Consider the following 18,225-nt stretch of genomic DNA (forward strand, 5'->3'; position numbering starts at 1 on the left):
TAATTTCAATGTGGGGGCTCCACAAATCTTTTGATGTTCAACATAATTGAGCCGGGAGAGGCTTGTCTCTTCTACATTCAGTTGCCCTTCTCCCAACCCTGGGGCATGACAGAAAATCTCACTAAGACAAAACATGCACTTGCCAGTGGTGACTGCATCCAAAGACACCTGAATGCGTCTCTTTTCTCACAGAGCGAGCTCTGGAAAAATCCAGTTCTGCACATTTCCTGTGAGATCAGTTTGAATTAGTTGCCCTCTAATTCCATTTTTAGAGATGGTAAAAAGCTACCTCTAGAGGGCAACTAATGGCTTAACTCAAACTACTTAAAAACTATTGTTTGTCTCTAGCCTGAGAGTTATAAGTAGTTTGAGAGCAACTTTGCTTCCCATGCTATGTACACATAATGCTTTTCATCCTATTTTTGCCTCTGTTCAAATGGAGCCATAAATGTTTGTTGAGCCCCTTGTCAGAGGCCGGTTCAATGCAGCAAGTTCCAAGCACTAATTTTATTTCTGGCTCACACACTGACTGCTGCAGGCTTCTGTGCTACTTCCTAGCATGATCTTACCCTCTGCACACACAGATGGCAGGGATCTTATGTGATTTCTGCAGCGCCACCTGCTGGCTAGCTCTTGTATTCCTAAAAGAACGGATTGTGAAAAGGGTGAGTTCTTCTTGGAATACAAGAGGTGGCCAGCATATGCTGCAAAAAATTGAATGAGGTATCTGCTCAGCGTGTGTACAAAAGGCAAGATCATACTAGGAAGTAGCACAGAAGCCTGCAGCAGGCTGTGTACCAGAAGTAAAACCATGCTTGGACTTTGTACAAAAGCTTGAAATATCCCACACTTTATTGCTGTAAGGAAGCAGCACCTGTCCAGCAAAATTGTTGCTGTTAATCACCTAACATTATGCATTTCCTATGCAAAGTTCTTCACAAACTATATTGGTTTTGCCTTCACAATAGCCCTGCAGGTAGGTCAATATTATTTATTCCTGCTTCACAGATCGAAAACTGGGGCTCTTGCCCAGGAGCTTTCCCAGACAGCAGGCTTTACCACAGGTTTACTGTGAGGCTTTACTGCAAGTTTGACGTTGCCACAAAAAACTGACACAAAAAGTGGATTTTTTTTTACCCCAGATATAAATCAGGCTACACTCTAATGCACAATTAAAAAAATAACAAACAGAATTGTGTTTGAAGTGCTCCTCAATAGCTTGCAGAGACTTTGGGGTCATCCAATATGTGAACGCACACCTCCATTCCATAGGAAACTGCCATATACTGAGTCAGACCATAGGCCCACCTTGCTCAATATTGTCTACACAGACTGGCAGCGGCTTCTCCAGGGTTGCAGGCAGGAATCTCTCTCAGCCCTATCTTGGCAATGCCAGGGAAGGAACTTGGAACCTAGATGATCTTCCCAGAGGTTCTGTCCCCTAAGGGGAATATCTTGCAGTGCTCACACTTCTAGTCTCCCTTTCATATGCAAGCAGGGTGGACCCTGCTTAGCTAAGGGGACAAGTCGTGCTTGCTACCACAAGACCAGTTCTCTTCTGGAGGAGGTGTGAACTAAAAGCTGGGTGTGAAAACCCTCCAGGCCATTTAATGAGTCCAGGGGGCGAGGGAGTTAAATGTGTTTCTCATATTCAAGCTCAGCACTCCAGCCAGTCATTTGCATTGGGCGGACCCTTGATTTTGTACTTCTGATCCCCACAAGCCCTTTGTCCCAGTTTTTATGTTCATCCAATGCTAAGCACAACTTAACATATACTTTTCCTGCAGTCATCATGACAGCATCTGACAATGTTGCTAGCTGCCTAAGACCTATAAACTTTAAGGTGCTGCTGACTGCAGCACTTGCATCTTCCCTCCTCTGCCCTCCCTCCTGTTCTCCCATCACTTGGGAAAGTGCAGGGGAGGGGTGGATTGAGTATTATCAAATGTTTAATTAAGTTTTCACTGAGGAAAGAACAAGTCTTTTTTCAATGATAGTGGGAGGACACTGCAGATTTCTTGCCTGAGGCACCACAAACACCTGGAATGAGACCCATCTCCGCCACAGAAAGCACTGATTGTGCAGGCAAGCACATGAAACCTTCAAATAGAAGGTTTCTTTGATTGCTGCATATGTATATGTGGTGTATGTTTGCTGGACACCAGAGCCTAGCATGGCTTCCTGATATGCATACATGCAACAGTCTACTGGCAGGTCTTTTGTCTTTGGCTTCCTGGAAATTCCTTTTGACGCATTTCACTGTTTTGTTGCTCTGAAATCTTGTCTATGCTCTAATAAGCAGAGCTGTGGGTCTTGCTGTCTACTCTATCCCATTGCAAGGGAAGAGGTGGATCACCTAACATGAGGAAGCAGTTGTGTAGCACCATAGCTGGCTGTATTTATTTGTGGTTTTTTTGCTTAGAACGCACCATTAATTTACTCCTGAGAGCAGTTTAGCATTGCAATGAAGCCCTGATTACAGCCTGGATTAGATGCTTGCCCCAAATCCCCTTAATATATATCTGGGATCTGAGTGTCCAAAGCAGATGTCTGAGAAGTGGGAGTCTTGCTCTAGGGCTCTGTGTTAAACGCGTTCCACTGGTACCCGCTGCCGTGTGTCTGTACACTCACACTCCTCCTTCAAGACTTGTTTGGAAAGGGCAGAAGCTAGTGCAAGGCCCTTCTCCTGGCACAGAGGGCAGCAAGCTGTGAACCCTTTCAACTGGCACTGCGGGCATGACAGGACAAGCTGGCGACAAGGTGGGGTGGAACAAAGTCGGTACTGGTCCCAGAGTGTCCCACAGTAACGGCAAGCTGGAGGGAAGAAAGCAGGATTAAACTGTAGGCAGCCATGATCTGTGGTTTCCCCTGATCCTTCCGGTCCTCTGAAATGCACAGCAGGATTCTGGAGAATCATGGTCAGTCCCTCACTTCACAAATCGAGCCAGTGCTGGATCCACTACAAGCAAATCAGGATGATGCTACTGTTTCGCTGAGAACTTGGGAATGTTAGGTGATGGCTTGGTGATGTTTTTAAGCCATACCTGTGAAAACATTAGTGTGTACAACATGCAGCAATAGGATGCATCAGAGGGATGACCTGAAAGTGCACCAAGAAGCATGTGTGGCCCCTGGACCATAATTTACAAACCACTGGCTGAGGGGGTGCAGGGGGAGAGTGTTTGGAACAGTCTCTCGGGATGGGAAAAATCACCTACCTGAAATCACGTCACTGTTGAAGGAGATGGTGTAACGTTCATCAAAGACAAAAAGCTTCCCTCGGTAGAATCCGTCTGGAAATTCTTCCAGGTACTTGTGGATGCCACCCTTGAGGTGGTAGACTCCTTTGCATACACCCTGTTTAGAAACAACCCCAAACCACCCATGAATTTTTGACATGGTGGCAAATAACTCTACCATCTGCAGCTGACTTAGCTGGTTATTGTTACCTGCACTTCCCTTTGTGAAGAAAAATCTTTATTTATATAACAGGTGATTTAGAGTTTAAAGGTAAACAACGTGCCGGCTGGGATCAGGGCCTAAATACACAATGCACTGAATGCATGCCTTACACTGAAAACTGCAGTCACTTTCAGAATCACCCAGAAGAACTTACCTGACATCATGAGGCTCTACATTTCCTTGCCCTCCACCCCACTTTACATATTTTAACATAATTGGCTGGCAGGAGAACCCAGAGCCTCATGACATCAGAGGGAGGGGAGGCAGAACTGGACATGCTGCTTCTGTTGGCTCATAGCTTTCTAAATGGAAAACCTTTGGACAACGCTGTGGAAGAGGCTGGTTTCTTTTTGCTTACACTAATAATGTATATTATTATACATGCTAATAATTTCTTATTTTTATTAGTTGTGTGTAGGTTTGAGAGTCTCCCTCTTTGATGGAGCAATGGTAATTCAGATTATTTTGTTCAGAAAGCCAAGACCTGACATTTGAAAGTCACATGAGTGATAAATATTCATGATGAATCCAATTATATCTATTTATTATTTCAATTTAGTACACAGCTTTCATCTGACAATCCCAGGACAGTTTAGAAATGTAGTTAAAGCAATTACATAGCATTAAAATCTCGGTGTTAAAAAAATATAACGTAATAACCTGCACTATGCTGATGACACCACTCTGATAGCTGAGAATGCGATGATCTGCAAGCTCTAGTAATGAAAGTCAAAGAGCACAGTGGGAAAATGGGACTGCAACTAAATGTAAAGACTCAACTAATGACAACTGGTACAGCAACCAGCCTCAGAATTGACAATGAAGACACTGAAGTGGTGGATAGCTTCTGCCTTTTAGGATTGACTTGTCAATAGTAAAGGATCCAGCAGTCACTGCAGACTAGCACTTGGTAGGGTTGCAATGAAGGCCTTGGAAACGATATTTAGATGCTGTGGTGTGTCTACACCTACAAAGATTAGAATCGTTCAGACAATGGTTTTTCCCGTGACACTCTATGGATGCGAAAGCTGGACTTTGAAGAAGCAAGATAGAAAAAGCATTGATGCTTTTGAACTCTGATGCTGGAGAAGACTTTTGAGGATACCATGGACAGCCAAGAAAACAAACAAATGGATCATAGAACAAATCAGAATTTTCACTCGAGGCACAAATGACTAGGCTCAAACTGTCATACTTCAGACATATTATGCAAAGACCCAGCTGCCTTGAGAAGTCTATAATGCTGGGGAAAGTTGAAGGAAAGAAGAAGAGGATGACCAGCAGCAAGGTGGATGGACCTGATTACGACAGCAATGAATGCACCACTGTGAGACTTTAAAGGCCAAGTTGAAGACAGATCATCCTGGAGATAATCTATCAATGTGGTTGCTAAGAGTCAACACCGACTTAATGGCAATCAATCAATCAATCAATGAAAGGTCACCAGAGAGAGCAATAAGGGTCTCAACTGGGAGGACAATCTACTATTTCGGGGGCAGCAACAGAGGAGGCTCTGTCCATGTACATGACAGTCTTGTGACTTGAGGAACTGGCATTAGAGATTTGCACGAAGGTTCGGCACTGCGGGGAGGGGAGTGGCGAGCATGATCTTTTAAAAAGAGGAGAGCAGGTCCTTACCAGCTCTCCACCACTGCATGCAGCTTCCTGCTGCGATGGCACTGCCCCCCAAAACCCGCGTGTGGATTCTTGGGGCAGCATCGTTGCAGTAGAAACTGCATATGGCAGTGGCAAGTTGGTAAGGACCTGCTCTCCTCTTTTATAAACATCCCACTCACCACTCCCCTCCCCGCAGTGCCAAACCAGTGCATGAACTTCAGTTTGTGCACATCCCTAATTGGCATGCAGAACAGAGTCTACCCCACCTTGCAATCTTGTAAGGCAAGAAGAGTTATTTTGGAGAAAATGATCCAAAACTCTTTAGGGCTTAAGGATATTCAGAAGCTTGGTGGTGGAATATCCAAAATACTAAACACCAAGGGCCAAACTACATCTTTTGGCAGCAGATGGAAGACTAGGAATTTGCCTCTCCGCTGAATAGCTGCAAAGAAGAGAGTAATAATTTACAGCAGAAAAGCCCAAACCAGAAGGAAACCAGATTCTTCCCTGTCTGCCAGAGGTGCAGCTAGGTAAGACTGCACAACCTCCAAAAAGGATCCATACATCTTCTTGATCATGCATGACAAACCCACAGATTTGGGCCAGAGCACATGTGGCCCCCACCCCCAAAGACTGCACAAGCCCTAATGGATCCACACAGCTTCTTAACCATTTATACACTAACTGGGACACAATGGCCATATTCTCATGTAACGCGGAGCCAGAGTTTAAGGGGCCAGAGGTTGCCAAACCTGCACATCTGAATGCAGGAAACTCCAGTTCCACAAGGAGACTGACCTGAGGATTTCATTTTGGAACTCCAATCTGAACCCTCAGGTTGTATTGAGTTTCATTGCCCCAACCCGAGGTTAAACACAGCCTGTGTTACATCCGAATTTGGAACTGCAGGCTGTGTTTCCTGTGACTGGAGTTGAGGGAGGAAGCTCTGGCTGAGATTGGCTATGTGGGGTGTCTGTGCAAATGACTCTGGCTATTTTAAAAAAACATTTGAAAACCCTTTTTTTAACCAAGCCTCCTCAGGTTTTAAAAATACTGTTTAATTTTATGGTTTTTAAATTTTTGTATTGTTTTAACTTTTATATGTTATATGTTGAACTGCTTTAACTTTTATATGTGTTTTAATTGTTGTTAGCCACCCAGAGACATAAGTTTGGGTGGGGTATAAATTTAATAAATAAATAAATAAGAAGGAAGTCCACACAGCCAGTTCCCCCCTCCTCTCTGCAGGCTCACTGACTGCAGAGAGGAAGCTCTCTGTTACATCTGCATTCGGACAGAAGAGTGGGGGTGGGGTGGTGAGTGGTTCTACGTTACTTGCGAATGTGGTCAACATGTCTCAACATGTGTATTCATATGGAAAATAAATTAAAACCCCAACATGCCCCTTGCTTCACAGTTTTCATGCAGACCTTTTGGATCACAAACCAACTTCAGCATAGTGCATTTGAAAAAATAATAATAATTGTTTATTCAAATATAGCAGTTCCACTTTCACTAGGTGTGAAGTACTCTCTGGATAGAGATAACTCTTTCTGGCAGCTTTACTGCAGTGTAGGGGGAAAATCCATTCAAAATCACAGGATTGACTGGTTTCCTCGAAATGAAAATAAAAAGTCCTGCCATCTTGGGCTACTTGTATGCCCAGTTTCAAAACTCTAAGCCCAGCCATTCTGGAAATATTGGGTTGGGCAAGGGGGGGGTGTACTTTTTTATGAAGGAAAAGGGCAGAAACCTTCCATGAAGGTGGAATGATGGCAGGGGGAGGGGATGGTTCAGTTCCAGAAATTTTTGTAATTTTCTACCATAAAACAAGTCACTTATAGGACTTTTTTGAAATTCTTTTCTGAAAAATTAAGAAAAATCATTTAAAAAACAGATTGACCAATCTGCTTCTGTGTCTGCCATTGAATGTCAAGCCATTCAAAAAAATAAAATATAAGGGGCCCTCTTTTCCTTTGGGGAACATCATGGGGCTCTCTAGGAGAGTGGGTACATGGACCTGGGCCCCGAGGACCATACCTAACGGTGCCCCTGCTGTCTGCTGCTTTACCCCTGTAGCTTTCCCCCAGTTATGGTTCTAGATGTCATATCTCAGGAAAGGTCAGCTGAAGGAGTGGGGGGGGGTGTTAAAGGGAACAAGTTATTCTAGTAAGAACTAATCAGCCTATTTTCCTTTTACTGTCTCTACAACTGGACTCAATTTGGTTCACATTGAGGTTGACAAGTTAGATCTCTTGCACTTCAAATGTCCATTCATCTACCATCTTGGATCAGGGTGGATGACATTATTACAAACTATACCACTGAGGTGTTTCTGTGTGTCACTCACTACAACTGTACTAAATTTTGTTCAAATGGGTTAGACAGTCCTCAAATTAGTGCACTTGAGCCTCAAAGGTTCACACATCCACCATCTTGAATCAAGGTGGATGACATCATCACAAACTACACCATTGGACATCTCTGTGTGTCCACACAACTGTAGCAAATTTGGTTCAAATCAGTTAAGACTGTCCACAAGTTAGTGCACTTGAGCCTCAAAAGTTTACGAGTCTGCCATCTTGAACTGGATTGGAGGACATTGTCACAATCTCTGCCATTGAGGTGTCCCTATGTGTCCCTAGAGCTGCAGCAAAATTGGTTCATATCAGTTAAGCGGTTCACAAGTTAGCCCACTTGCGCCTCCAAAGTTTACGCATCTGCCATCTTGGATCAGGATGGATCAGAAAATGACAAACTATGTCATTGAGGTGTCCCTCTGAGTCACTCACTGCAACTGTGCCTAATTTGGTTTAAATCGGTTAGACAGTCCGCAAATTAGCCCGCTTGCACCTCAGATGTTCATGTGGCTGCAATCTTGAATTGGAGTGGATTACATCATCACACACCATGCCATTCAGGCATCCCTGTGTCCCTACAGCTCTAGCAAATTTGGTTCAAATCAGTTAAGTGGTTCACAAGTTAGCCCACTTGCACTTCAAAAGTTCATATGTCCACCATCTTGGACTGGGGTAGATGACGTCATGACCAACTACGCCATTGAGGTGTCCCGGTGTGTCCCTACAACTGTACCCAATTTGGTTCATATTGGCCCAGGTGTTGCGAAGTTGATAGGGGAGGACACACAGACACACGTGGACACACACAGAGAATGCTGGGTGATCTCATAAGCCTACTGGAAAGAAGGCTAAAAAGGCAAGCAGTGAGTGTAGAAAGTATTAAGCACCCATCCCTCACTGTAAATAAATAAAATCAGTGCCACCGCAGAAGGAGAATTATGGGTATGTCAAGGGCAGTAGGGCTATAGGTGGGTAAAAGAAACATTACTGCAAGTCGTGAGGAAGGAACTAAGAGGTAGCCAGGCTGTAGACACAAATTCCAATGGAGCCCTCTACAGGTACTGCCTGCCCATTTTCAAATGCTGTCAAATATAAGGACTAGAAATCTGATCCCCCCCGCCACCCCCCACAAACATAGGTTGAGAAAGTCTGGATTCTGCCGCAGACATAGATATCAAATCATAGAAGACAAACTGCACTGGTTTACAATGATAAATCCTGAGAGTAATGTCATGGAAGATGCTAAGCTATCGCCTCCAGCTCATTAACCCTCCTAAGAGGACAGAGTTAATCTCGGCACCTCAAAGGACCTTAGCCCTGGGAAAGCTTGCCAGCTCCCAGACAACACAGGAAGCAACAGCAAGGCACTGTCCATCTGCTACTGGATTTAGCAGTTATTCCTAGTTTAACATTGTACACACTTAAAAAGAAGTCACAACAGATTTTTTAGCCCTTCAGGCTTTGCAATTTGCATGACCAATGGACATACCAGCTGTCTGAATGCTGTTTTATCTGTCAGTCTTCCTCCATCCCCATAAAAACAAATTTATGTACAATTGATATGTTCACCCTTCCCTTTATAAGGGGGAAATCATTTAAAAAACCAACCAACCAAGAACAGTTGCAAAACTGCTCTGTGGGTTGGAGGGGGGGGGAGGTGTGTCTGTGACATCACACGTCAGCCAATGAGTGCCATCCAGAGCTAGTTTTTGCTTGAAACTTAGAGAACCCGGTTTTTTGCAGGTACCCTCAGGAAAATAAAAAGTACACAGAACATAGGGGAGATGCTTTCTCTCATTCCTCTTGCTTGCCTGCACTTCTGCTTCCTGCTTTACTGTTTTTGCCACCACAGTCCAAAGTGGCTGCCATTCTGGAAGCCTTTCCCCACTATTGTCCTTTGAGAGATGTTCTTTTAATTTTTTTTTTAAACTTTGATGCAAGTTTGTGTGCCTTTTTCCAGGGAAGGGGCATGTACCGCCGCATAATTACTTCCAACCCAATTGGAAGAGATTCTTGTTTTCAATCCCTCCCAATCTCAGAACCAAAAAGGTGAAAGAGTGGGGCAGAGTAGGATTCCCAGTGCTTAGGCAGGAGGGCTTCAATGCCCAGTATAACTCCTTGCTCTTCCTCAGATTATGCCACAAAAGCAGAATCTCAAACTCTTCAATTTATGCATATCAAATAATTGGACTCTTCTTAATATGCAGTTTGAAGTCCAGTGGTTCGGGGGGGTGTGTTATTTATGTGCAGATTACACACACTCTTGGTTACAATCTAATTTATATTGGCTCATCCACTAAGGGTGTTGATCTGGCTCAAGCCACAATGTTTTAAATAAAGAAACAACATCTTTTCCACCTCTATGATTCGGAACAAAATTGCATTTCAAGTACTTCGTACAGTTTTATGCAAGACAATTGGTTGCTAGCTATAATTCTACATCTTTTCTTTTGATATTTCCTTGTTTCTTCTTAAAATTTCAAACCAGTCATAAGGCACATTTCTAAATCAAACCAAAGCGATGAATGCCACACAAAAAACTCTGTGGCTCCAATTATGTTCCACAGTACGTACAGAATCTCCCAGCCTAGATAGAAGTCGTTCACACACAACTGGGCGGGAGGGGTGGCGGGCAAGCAGTGGGGAGGCTGTTTGCACCCACCTTCTCCCCAGACAAATGCTGACAGGTTGCTGGGAGCGTGGATCGCACTCCCAGGTTATCCGCAGGCCAAGACAACGCATCCCAGCCTCCGGATATCCTACAATTGCACTGTGCAACATGCACAATGCATTTGGGGATTCCGCCAGGAGACAGGCACTCTAGGCACCCATCTCTGTGTCCACCGGGGCTGAATGTAGCCTCAGCAGACACACAATCATGGAGTCTGGGTTTCAAAGTGGGGCTAGGCAGCGCTGCCCCGCCAGGATCAGGCCTGATCCCAGTGATTCTCACACGCAGCCTTCCATAGCCTGGGTTAGGCTATGCGTGGGATCAGCCTCCTAGTCTGTTTCCCTGTGGCAGTTTAGCAAGAGACTCTTCCAGCCCAGTTCTTTCCCTCTCAGAGCAACTTACCTTGGACCTGAGGTAGGCCGAGCCCCGCTCACAACGGATTCCTCCTGTGCAGTACATCAGGACCCGTTTGCCCCTGAAAAGCTCCAAGTTCTCATCTACATAGGTGGGAAAATAGCTGAATTTCCTGATGTCCGGAGCCAAACAACCTTGGAAATGCCCCTGAGGCCAAAGGAAAGAATCACTGTGAGTTTTTTCAAGAGAGAATGCCTGACATCTTTTGGAGCGTAGAAGGTCTGATAGGGACAAGGTTATGAACAAACAACTGCAGCTGCAATGGTGTGACTGTCTTATTTTATTTTGCCTGTTGGGAGTATTATACTGTACAGGTATTATATTGAAAGGAGAGTTATACATTTCCTAAATAAAAACAACAAACCTGATATTTTAGAAAAGAGGAATTGACCGTCAGAGAAGTCAAAGACTAGCTGGGTGAGCAGAGAACCACATATGTTATGATTTGTTTCCACCACTCATGTAGGTGAAGCCTGCCTAAACCTCATGAGGAAGGATTTGGTGAAAAATACTCAACAACTCCCATTCACAGCTGACCCAGACATGAGGCAGGAAGAAACTCAGGGGAATGGAAGAGGGAGAAGGGCATAGGGCAGCATGTTCCACCCAAGTCTTCTTCCACCCACTCCATTCCCTATAATATACCCCATACAGCTACCTTCTTACTCTGCAATCGCTCTGTTTTGAGAAGAACTTCCAAGATGGACCAGTGTCTTAGAGAAGCCATTTTCTATCAGGAAACAAACTGCAGGCAGGAGTAGGCAACCTTGGCTCTCCTGCCATTGCAGAACTACAACTACAGTCAGCTCCAGCCCCAATAAATTGCAGCTGGGAATGATGGGAGTTGTAGTTCTGCAACAGTTGAAGAGCCAAGGTTGCCTACCCTTGTGGTTGGGCAATTACTGTGGGGCCAAATTACACATGGCATTAATGCATTTTTAGCCCTGACTGACTTAGTTTCTCTTTAGTCTATAGCAACCAAATCAAAGATTCCTATGGATCGGGATCCTAACTGGGGTGGGGACCTTTAACTCTACTCCCCTGCCATGGTTTCGGGATCCTGATCTGTAGGGCTCCCCAAAACAGCTGTTATTGGCTAAAGGAAAATGCAGCCCATTAGGGCTAATAACACTTTAGATATTATTGGACTTGTAGTCAGTCTACACCCAGGTGAGGACACCAATTCTAGGGAACACCACCTCCACATGGGTGGTGAATATGTAACCATACTTTGTATGTGCCAATGGGAAAGCAAATGGATTGAGTGCAATATGGGATACATGGGGCCCAAGTGGGGCGGGGGGGAATAAGGCGTTTTCTCTCTCCCCCATTTTGTTCTACATTCACTTTAGACAAAAGACTGGTAAAATTGTAAAACACATAGTACTTCTAAGCAGGCTCTTGTAGCACCATCTACAGGTGAAACTTGGAAAATTAGAATATCATGCAGAAGTCCATTAATTTCAGTAATGCAAATTAAAAGGTGAAACTGATATATGAGACATGGCGTACAGCTCATGAAAACCGCAAATCCACAATCCCAGAAAATTAGAATATTACATGGAACCAAGAAGACAAGGATTGAAGAATAGAACAATATCGGACCTCTGAAAAGTATAAGCATGCATATGTATTCAGTACTTGGTTTGGGCCCCTTTTGCAGCAATTACTGCCTCAATGCGGCGTGGCATGGTTGCTATCAGCCTGTGGCACTGATGAGGTATTATGGAAGACCAGGATGCTTCATTAGCGGCCTTCAGCAATTCTGCATTGTTTGGTCTCATGTCTCTCATCCTTCTCTTGGCAATGCCCCATAGATTCTCTATGGGGTCAGGTCAGGCGAGTTTGCTGGCCAATCAAGCACAGTACACTGTATACTTTTCAGAGGTCCGATATTGTTCTATTCTTCAATCCTTGTCTTCTTGGTTCCATGTAATATTCTAATTTTCTGGGATTGTGGATTTGGGGTTTTCATGAGCTGTACGCCATGATCATCACAATTATAACAAATTAAGGCTTGACTTATCTCGCTTTGCATGTAATGCGTCTGTCTCATATATCAGTTTCACCTTTTAATTTGCATTACTGAAAGGACTTTTGCACGATATTCTAATTTTCCGAGTTTCACCTGTAGTCACTGCTTTTCTACTTGCAGTCACATGGAGAACTGCAGCATTCCCTCCACACTGCAGGAGATACTGAGTATTTTGGAGGCTCAGTACACTGACCCTTCCCCTTTTACCCCTCCTGTTTCTGCTGTAGTATGCCTCTCAAAAAAGGTGGGGGGAGACAGATCATCATCACCACCACAACAGTCCACACTGGTCATTGTACCAATGTCCTCAAAGTCAGAAAAATTCTGTTCATGGATCTGATTATTTAAGTGCAGGGAAAATACAGGTTGACAGTGGATGGATAATGACATCATATGAGCTCCCCATAAAGAACGAACAAAATATACTAATCCCAGACCAAACTCCCATCTGGAGGTGCCCTAGATACTTTTACTCCATAGTAATAAGAAACAGTTCTGAATAGCCAATGAACAAATATAATTACATTTCACCAAAATTATAACATGCTATCGATTTGGACTATAATGTAAACACAAGTCTTTCCCCCTCTCCCTTTATCTAAAGTATCCGATATTGAGGAAGTGGAGATGAAAGTTTGGGCAGGATATAGATGTGATGAATAAATAAATAAATAAACCATTTATGATAGGAAATGCTGGGAAAACATCATCCCCACTGTAAATTCCTCAAAGAAAGATTGTCACAGAACATCAAAATGGATATAATTTTCTCCAGAAAGGTTAAATCTCAGTTACTAGTATGATGATGTCTCTTCTGGAGAGATTATGCTTAAAAGTGCTGAAGAGATTAAAGTAAAACTGCTTCTGCACTTCAGACAAGATGATCCTATGTGTCCCTATAGATCTGCAGACCGTCTTTCCCTCAGGACTCTCTTTTTAAATTACTGCTGTCCTCTCATCTGCCAACTGTCCTTTTCCCCAATGGTCTTTTCACCAACGTTATATATTCTCTGCCCCTCCACTTAGGAAGAATTCAGAAAGCTGATGTACATTACATATTTATGGTTTCCCTGATTTCTGTGATTGCAGTGCCTTTGAAAGGCTATCAGGAGCCATGCATATACCACTCGTGCATATTTTCACAAGAACAGCACTCACACAAGCTTAGTTCACTCACACAAGCTTGCTGACAGTCACAGGTGCTCCCAAGGATGCAATTATTTCCATTGCATCATAGATGTACTGGCCATATGTACACCCTGATAAGGAGAGTATCTGCTTCTTCAAATTTGTCATATCCCAAAGAAAGCAAAAAGAATCTCCAAAACAAATAAAAGGTCACCTACTATTTTACTTTCATAGAAGTTCCTGCAGTCCAGTAAAATGGTGTCCGTCTGCGCTTCATTACCCCGAGAGAGATATTTCTCTACTTCTATATGAAACTCCTTTGGAGTCAAATGGATTCCTACAAATAATTAGACATTTTTAAAGGTTCTTCCAAACTTGAGTTCTGACTCACTCAACATTTTTCCTTATGAGTCTGTGGAGTTCTGCACCAAAACATGAAACTATTTTAGATGTTACTTTTGTGGCGGGGGCAGGGGGGGTATACAAAGTGCTTCACCTATACACAAAAAATGTGATGTATGCATACAATAAGCATCTTGAATGTAGATGGATATAGCTACAGGGCAGGCCGCAGCTCCCCACAGCAGCAGTTAAAGTGACTCTGAAAGCCAATATATTCCAAGGATAGAGTAGGTATAGACAAGTGGAAACCTGATCCAGCTTGATCCAGCTCTCAGGGGCTTTCCATTTGGCCCCTCAACAAACCCCAAGGATCTCAATTCAATTGCTCACTCTTGAGATATAGGTAAACGCTCTTTCATGCCCTACTGTGAACAGATAAACAATAATGCTGTTCCTACTGTCACCAGAGGTGCACCTAGGTAATTTTGGAGCCTGGACCTAAAGGCCTTTGGAGGGCACACACACACCCGCCACAAGTTAAGCATCATTCCCCCAACCCCCCAGAAACACACACCATGGCACGCACAGTATTTTTATCACGTGGGTTCCTGAGGGCACAAAAGGCAACTGAACTTACAAGAATGTAAGAATATAATATAGGTATATTCATGTAAATATGCATCAGCAGAAACATTTCAACACCTAAATTAACATATTCCCATTCCACATATTTCTTTCCCACTCCTCCCTCTGTCTCTAAAGCATCCAGCTCAGTTCACAATTACACTTGGCCGCCCAGCACAGCACAGACCGATGGTGTGGCACGATGACCACGTCACCTAGAACAGACTAAAGAGGATTTGGGGGAGATCGCTCAGCAATAAGTCCCATTTTATTCAGGGGGATTCATACCCAGGTGACATAGCGACACTGGTGGCAGCCCATGTCCACCACTGCCACAACAGCCCCCACCCCCTGCTGCAGTTCCCCCACTCCCAGGGAGCTGCAGTTCTACCTGCCCACCACTGGTCTCCACAGCCCCACTAACTACTGCTATTGCCATGGCTGGCTGGCTTCCCTTTGCAATACAATGGCATCCCTGCTCAGTGCCTATTATCCCTCAGTGTACATGCAGAGCACTGGAGAGAGAGAGAAAGATGGAGCAAGAGTAGCCATAGCAACCAGGCATGGAATGTTGAGAGGAGGATTTGAAGAGAGACAGTTGGTGACAATTAGCTGGTGAGCAGGAGAGGATGGAGTAAGACAGAAGAACAGCGCTCAGGGCCAGAGTTTCTGTGTGGGTGACCCAACAAGAGAAATTGTTCAAATTCTGTTTAAGTTCTGGGTTAATTGATATTCAGAGAGACTGTAACAAGCCAGTAGCGCAATGGACAGTACTCTGGGGTTTGGAGTAGGGATGTGCATGGAACTGGCTGGCCCGGTTCAGTTTGAGTCCAGACTTGCACCTGACTGGGCCAGTTCAGTCCGGCACCCCCTCGAATCCCCCCCGGCTTGGTCCGGGGGGGGGGGGTCGGGGACCTTTTTCCATTTAAAAAAAAACAAACCTTATTCCCCTCAGGGGAGTTCCTGGAGGCGGCAGTGGGGTGGTGGTGTCTGTGGAGGTTCCCCCTCCCCCTGCTGGCTTTCTATATGCCCCTCTCCGGCCAGTTCGGCTGGCTCTTTGGACGGTTTTCGGCCTTTCCTGCTCAGTGCGGTGGCCATTTTGGAGGCCGCACACCTGCATGATTGGCCTCTGCATGGCCCGGGCCGCAGAGGCCAATTGCGCAGGCATGCAGCCTCCAAAATGGCTGCCGTGCTGAGGGGAAAAGGCCGAAAACCGGCCAAAGAGCCACATAGAAACCCGGTAGGGGGAGGGGGAAGGTCTGTAGGAACCCCCCCCCCCCCGCTTCCAGGAACTCCCTCGCGGGAGATAAGGTTAAAAAAAAATGTTTACCTATCTGAGAAGAATTCTGAAAGGTGCCCAGAGGCAATCAATCAAGCATTTTTATTACGGTCCAAGACCAGCATAAGATAGAACAGTAGAGCATGATTCAAAATAATAAAATAATAAACACAAATTATGGAACCATAAGACTTTAAAATTACTAATATTGTAAAGCTGTATTATAATACTATAAAGCTGCTATTCTTAGAAAAGAGGGTAGCTATGAGATTATTAAAGAGCTGTATCAAAAAAATTATGAACATATAAAATGTGCAATATATCAGATGCAAAAAGCAGTGGCTAAAACAGGGTATATAAAATAAGACATCTAAACAGGGACACTAGGCCACGTCTTAATCCAAAAGCAGCAACCGAGTAGAGACATGGTTTGGGCAGCCAGGGTACTTGCAAAAAAGCAGAAAAATAAGCTTGGCCTGGATGTCTCTGTAAAAGAGGCAAAAGAGGAGTACACGTTCTGTGGTTTCTACCTCCCCAGTGTCACTGGGACAAAGTCTCTCTGCAATTGCAGTCTTTCTGTATTTGCCTTCCAGTACAGCGAAGGGAAGGGCATGACAACGGGCGAGGGTATAAGCCCTTCTGTGGCTTGGGATTTCTAGCTGTGACAGGTACATGGAGCGGGAGGCAGAGTATCTGAGCCTTTCTGAGGACAGAAAGGATGGAACCCTGCCTAGGTCAGCCTGGTGCTTGGTGTCGATTATCCTCTGTTTGATTACTGTTTTTGCCTGGTCATGGCCCATAGCAAGTGCGGGGGAAGCCCAGGAGCAACAATTTAATTCACATGGCCGTTTTCCAGGAAGATTGAAAATTGTTCTGTAGGGTCAGAGGGGCCAAGCTCCGAGGGCTGAGGGATAATTTAAACCATGGGTTAAGAATGGACAACCACACTCTGCCCTCAACCTTTATCATGCCCACTTCCAACATAATGTGGCATTTGAGTCAAGGCGAGGCACTTGGAGGGTCACTCTTAGAAATTTTGACTGCACCAGCTCCAAGGGGGCAAGACTGGAACGGATCCTGATTGGACACCATAAAGGAGTTGCGTCAACGTCTTGGCCTCAAATAATTTGAGTGCTGAGGGTACATAATGGCCCCCTCTACACTGCAGGAATTTTAGAATGGCAGTGGAGCTCCTCTGAGCGGTGAGGGCAACATGGTCACAGTGTGCCTTTCTTGAGCCAGAGGCATATAAAACCTCTCCCAGATATTTGAAACAAACGACCTGTTCAACCTTGTGGCCATTTATACTCTAGGGATAGGACTTGGGTCTTCTGGCGAAAGCAATAACTTTAGTTTTTTGATAGTTGATTTTTTTGTTGATCATTCTTGTAGTACTGAGCTAGAGCCATAAGCGCTCTTCGGATACCTATAGGGGTCCTAGAGAGGATTGCAGCAGCATTGGCATAGAGCAGGGAGGAAATACATCTATCCACCAGCTTGGGGGTGGGGGGAGAGTCTGGGCTACTAATGTGTTTCACCATGTCACTGATGTAAAAGTTGAAGAGGAGCGGGGTGGTGGCCAGAGGCAAAACTCCTGGTCAAACAGATAAGAGGCCTGGATTGTTACACCAAGATTCAAAGATACGGTAGAAAACATCTGTCTTACGTTATTCAACATACAAAAGTATTTTACACAGAAAGAAGGTCAAAACACTCTGTGTGGTGTTTAACAGCTGATTGATTTAGCAGCAATGTAATGAAGTCTATGTATCCTGCTTTGCAGAGATCCTTATTTCTATCTTAAGTAAATAATAACACTAGTTCTTACTTGTTTTATCCCTTATTCTTTGTCTCCCTATATACACTGTATACCTATCCTGTGCTTGCGAGGCTATGTGACCAAGAAGTTATTTACTGAGAGCATTATAATAATCATAATCATATGGTGGCAGCGAAAGAAAGAAATAACCTATTAAATTCCATGATGTATGGGATTCCATGATGTAATGTGACACAATTGATATTAAAAATCATACATAGTTTGTCCCTCGCCTATCATTGTTTTCCCAATCACAGATTTGAATATTTGCAACTGGGAAATTGTGACCACTGTCACCAACTGCGACCCGAGTATCTATGGTTTGGTGATATATATATTTTTAGATTTCAGGGCTTTGGGGGTAATTTCTGGGGGTCTGGTGGGGATTCTTTCAACTTTTCCTCCCGGTCGCTTTGTGACCACGATTCCCCTAACTCCCTGTTTGCCATTGAAACCATGGCTCTCCAACCATGA

The 18,225-nt window shown here is 44.3% G+C and overlaps 1 protein-coding gene across 4 annotated transcripts in view; it reads right to left on the bottom strand.

The window, feature by feature from the left end:
• The window catches only part of TSTD2 (thiosulfate sulfurtransferase like domain containing 2), a 59,729-nt gene that overhangs the window by 27,047 nt on the left and 14,457 nt on the right, over positions 1–18,225 (bottom strand). For 2 of the 4 annotated variants that reach the window (XM_053295449.1, XM_053295450.1), the window contains exons 7-10: positions 13,906–14,024; positions 10,513–10,671; positions 3,219–3,357; positions 2,373–2,814 (exon numbers count right to left, since the gene is read on the bottom strand). In XM_053295449.1, the coding sequence (XP_053151424.1) occupies positions 2,585–2,814; positions 3,219–3,357; positions 10,513–10,671; positions 13,906–14,024 (647 nt within the window). In that variant the 3' untranslated portion in view covers positions 2,373–2,584. Of the gene's footprint in view, positions 1–2,372; positions 2,815–3,218; positions 3,358–10,512; positions 10,672–13,905; positions 14,025–18,225 lie in introns of those variants that run through there. The other 2 variants (XM_053295452.1, XM_053295451.1) reach the window with 1 other exon arrangement.

This window comes from Hemicordylus capensis, chromosome 2 (genome assembly GCF_027244095.1).
Source record: "Hemicordylus capensis ecotype Gifberg chromosome 2, rHemCap1.1.pri, whole genome shotgun sequence".
Classification (NCBI taxonomy): Eukaryota; Metazoa; Chordata; class Lepidosauria; order Squamata; family Cordylidae; genus Hemicordylus; species Hemicordylus capensis.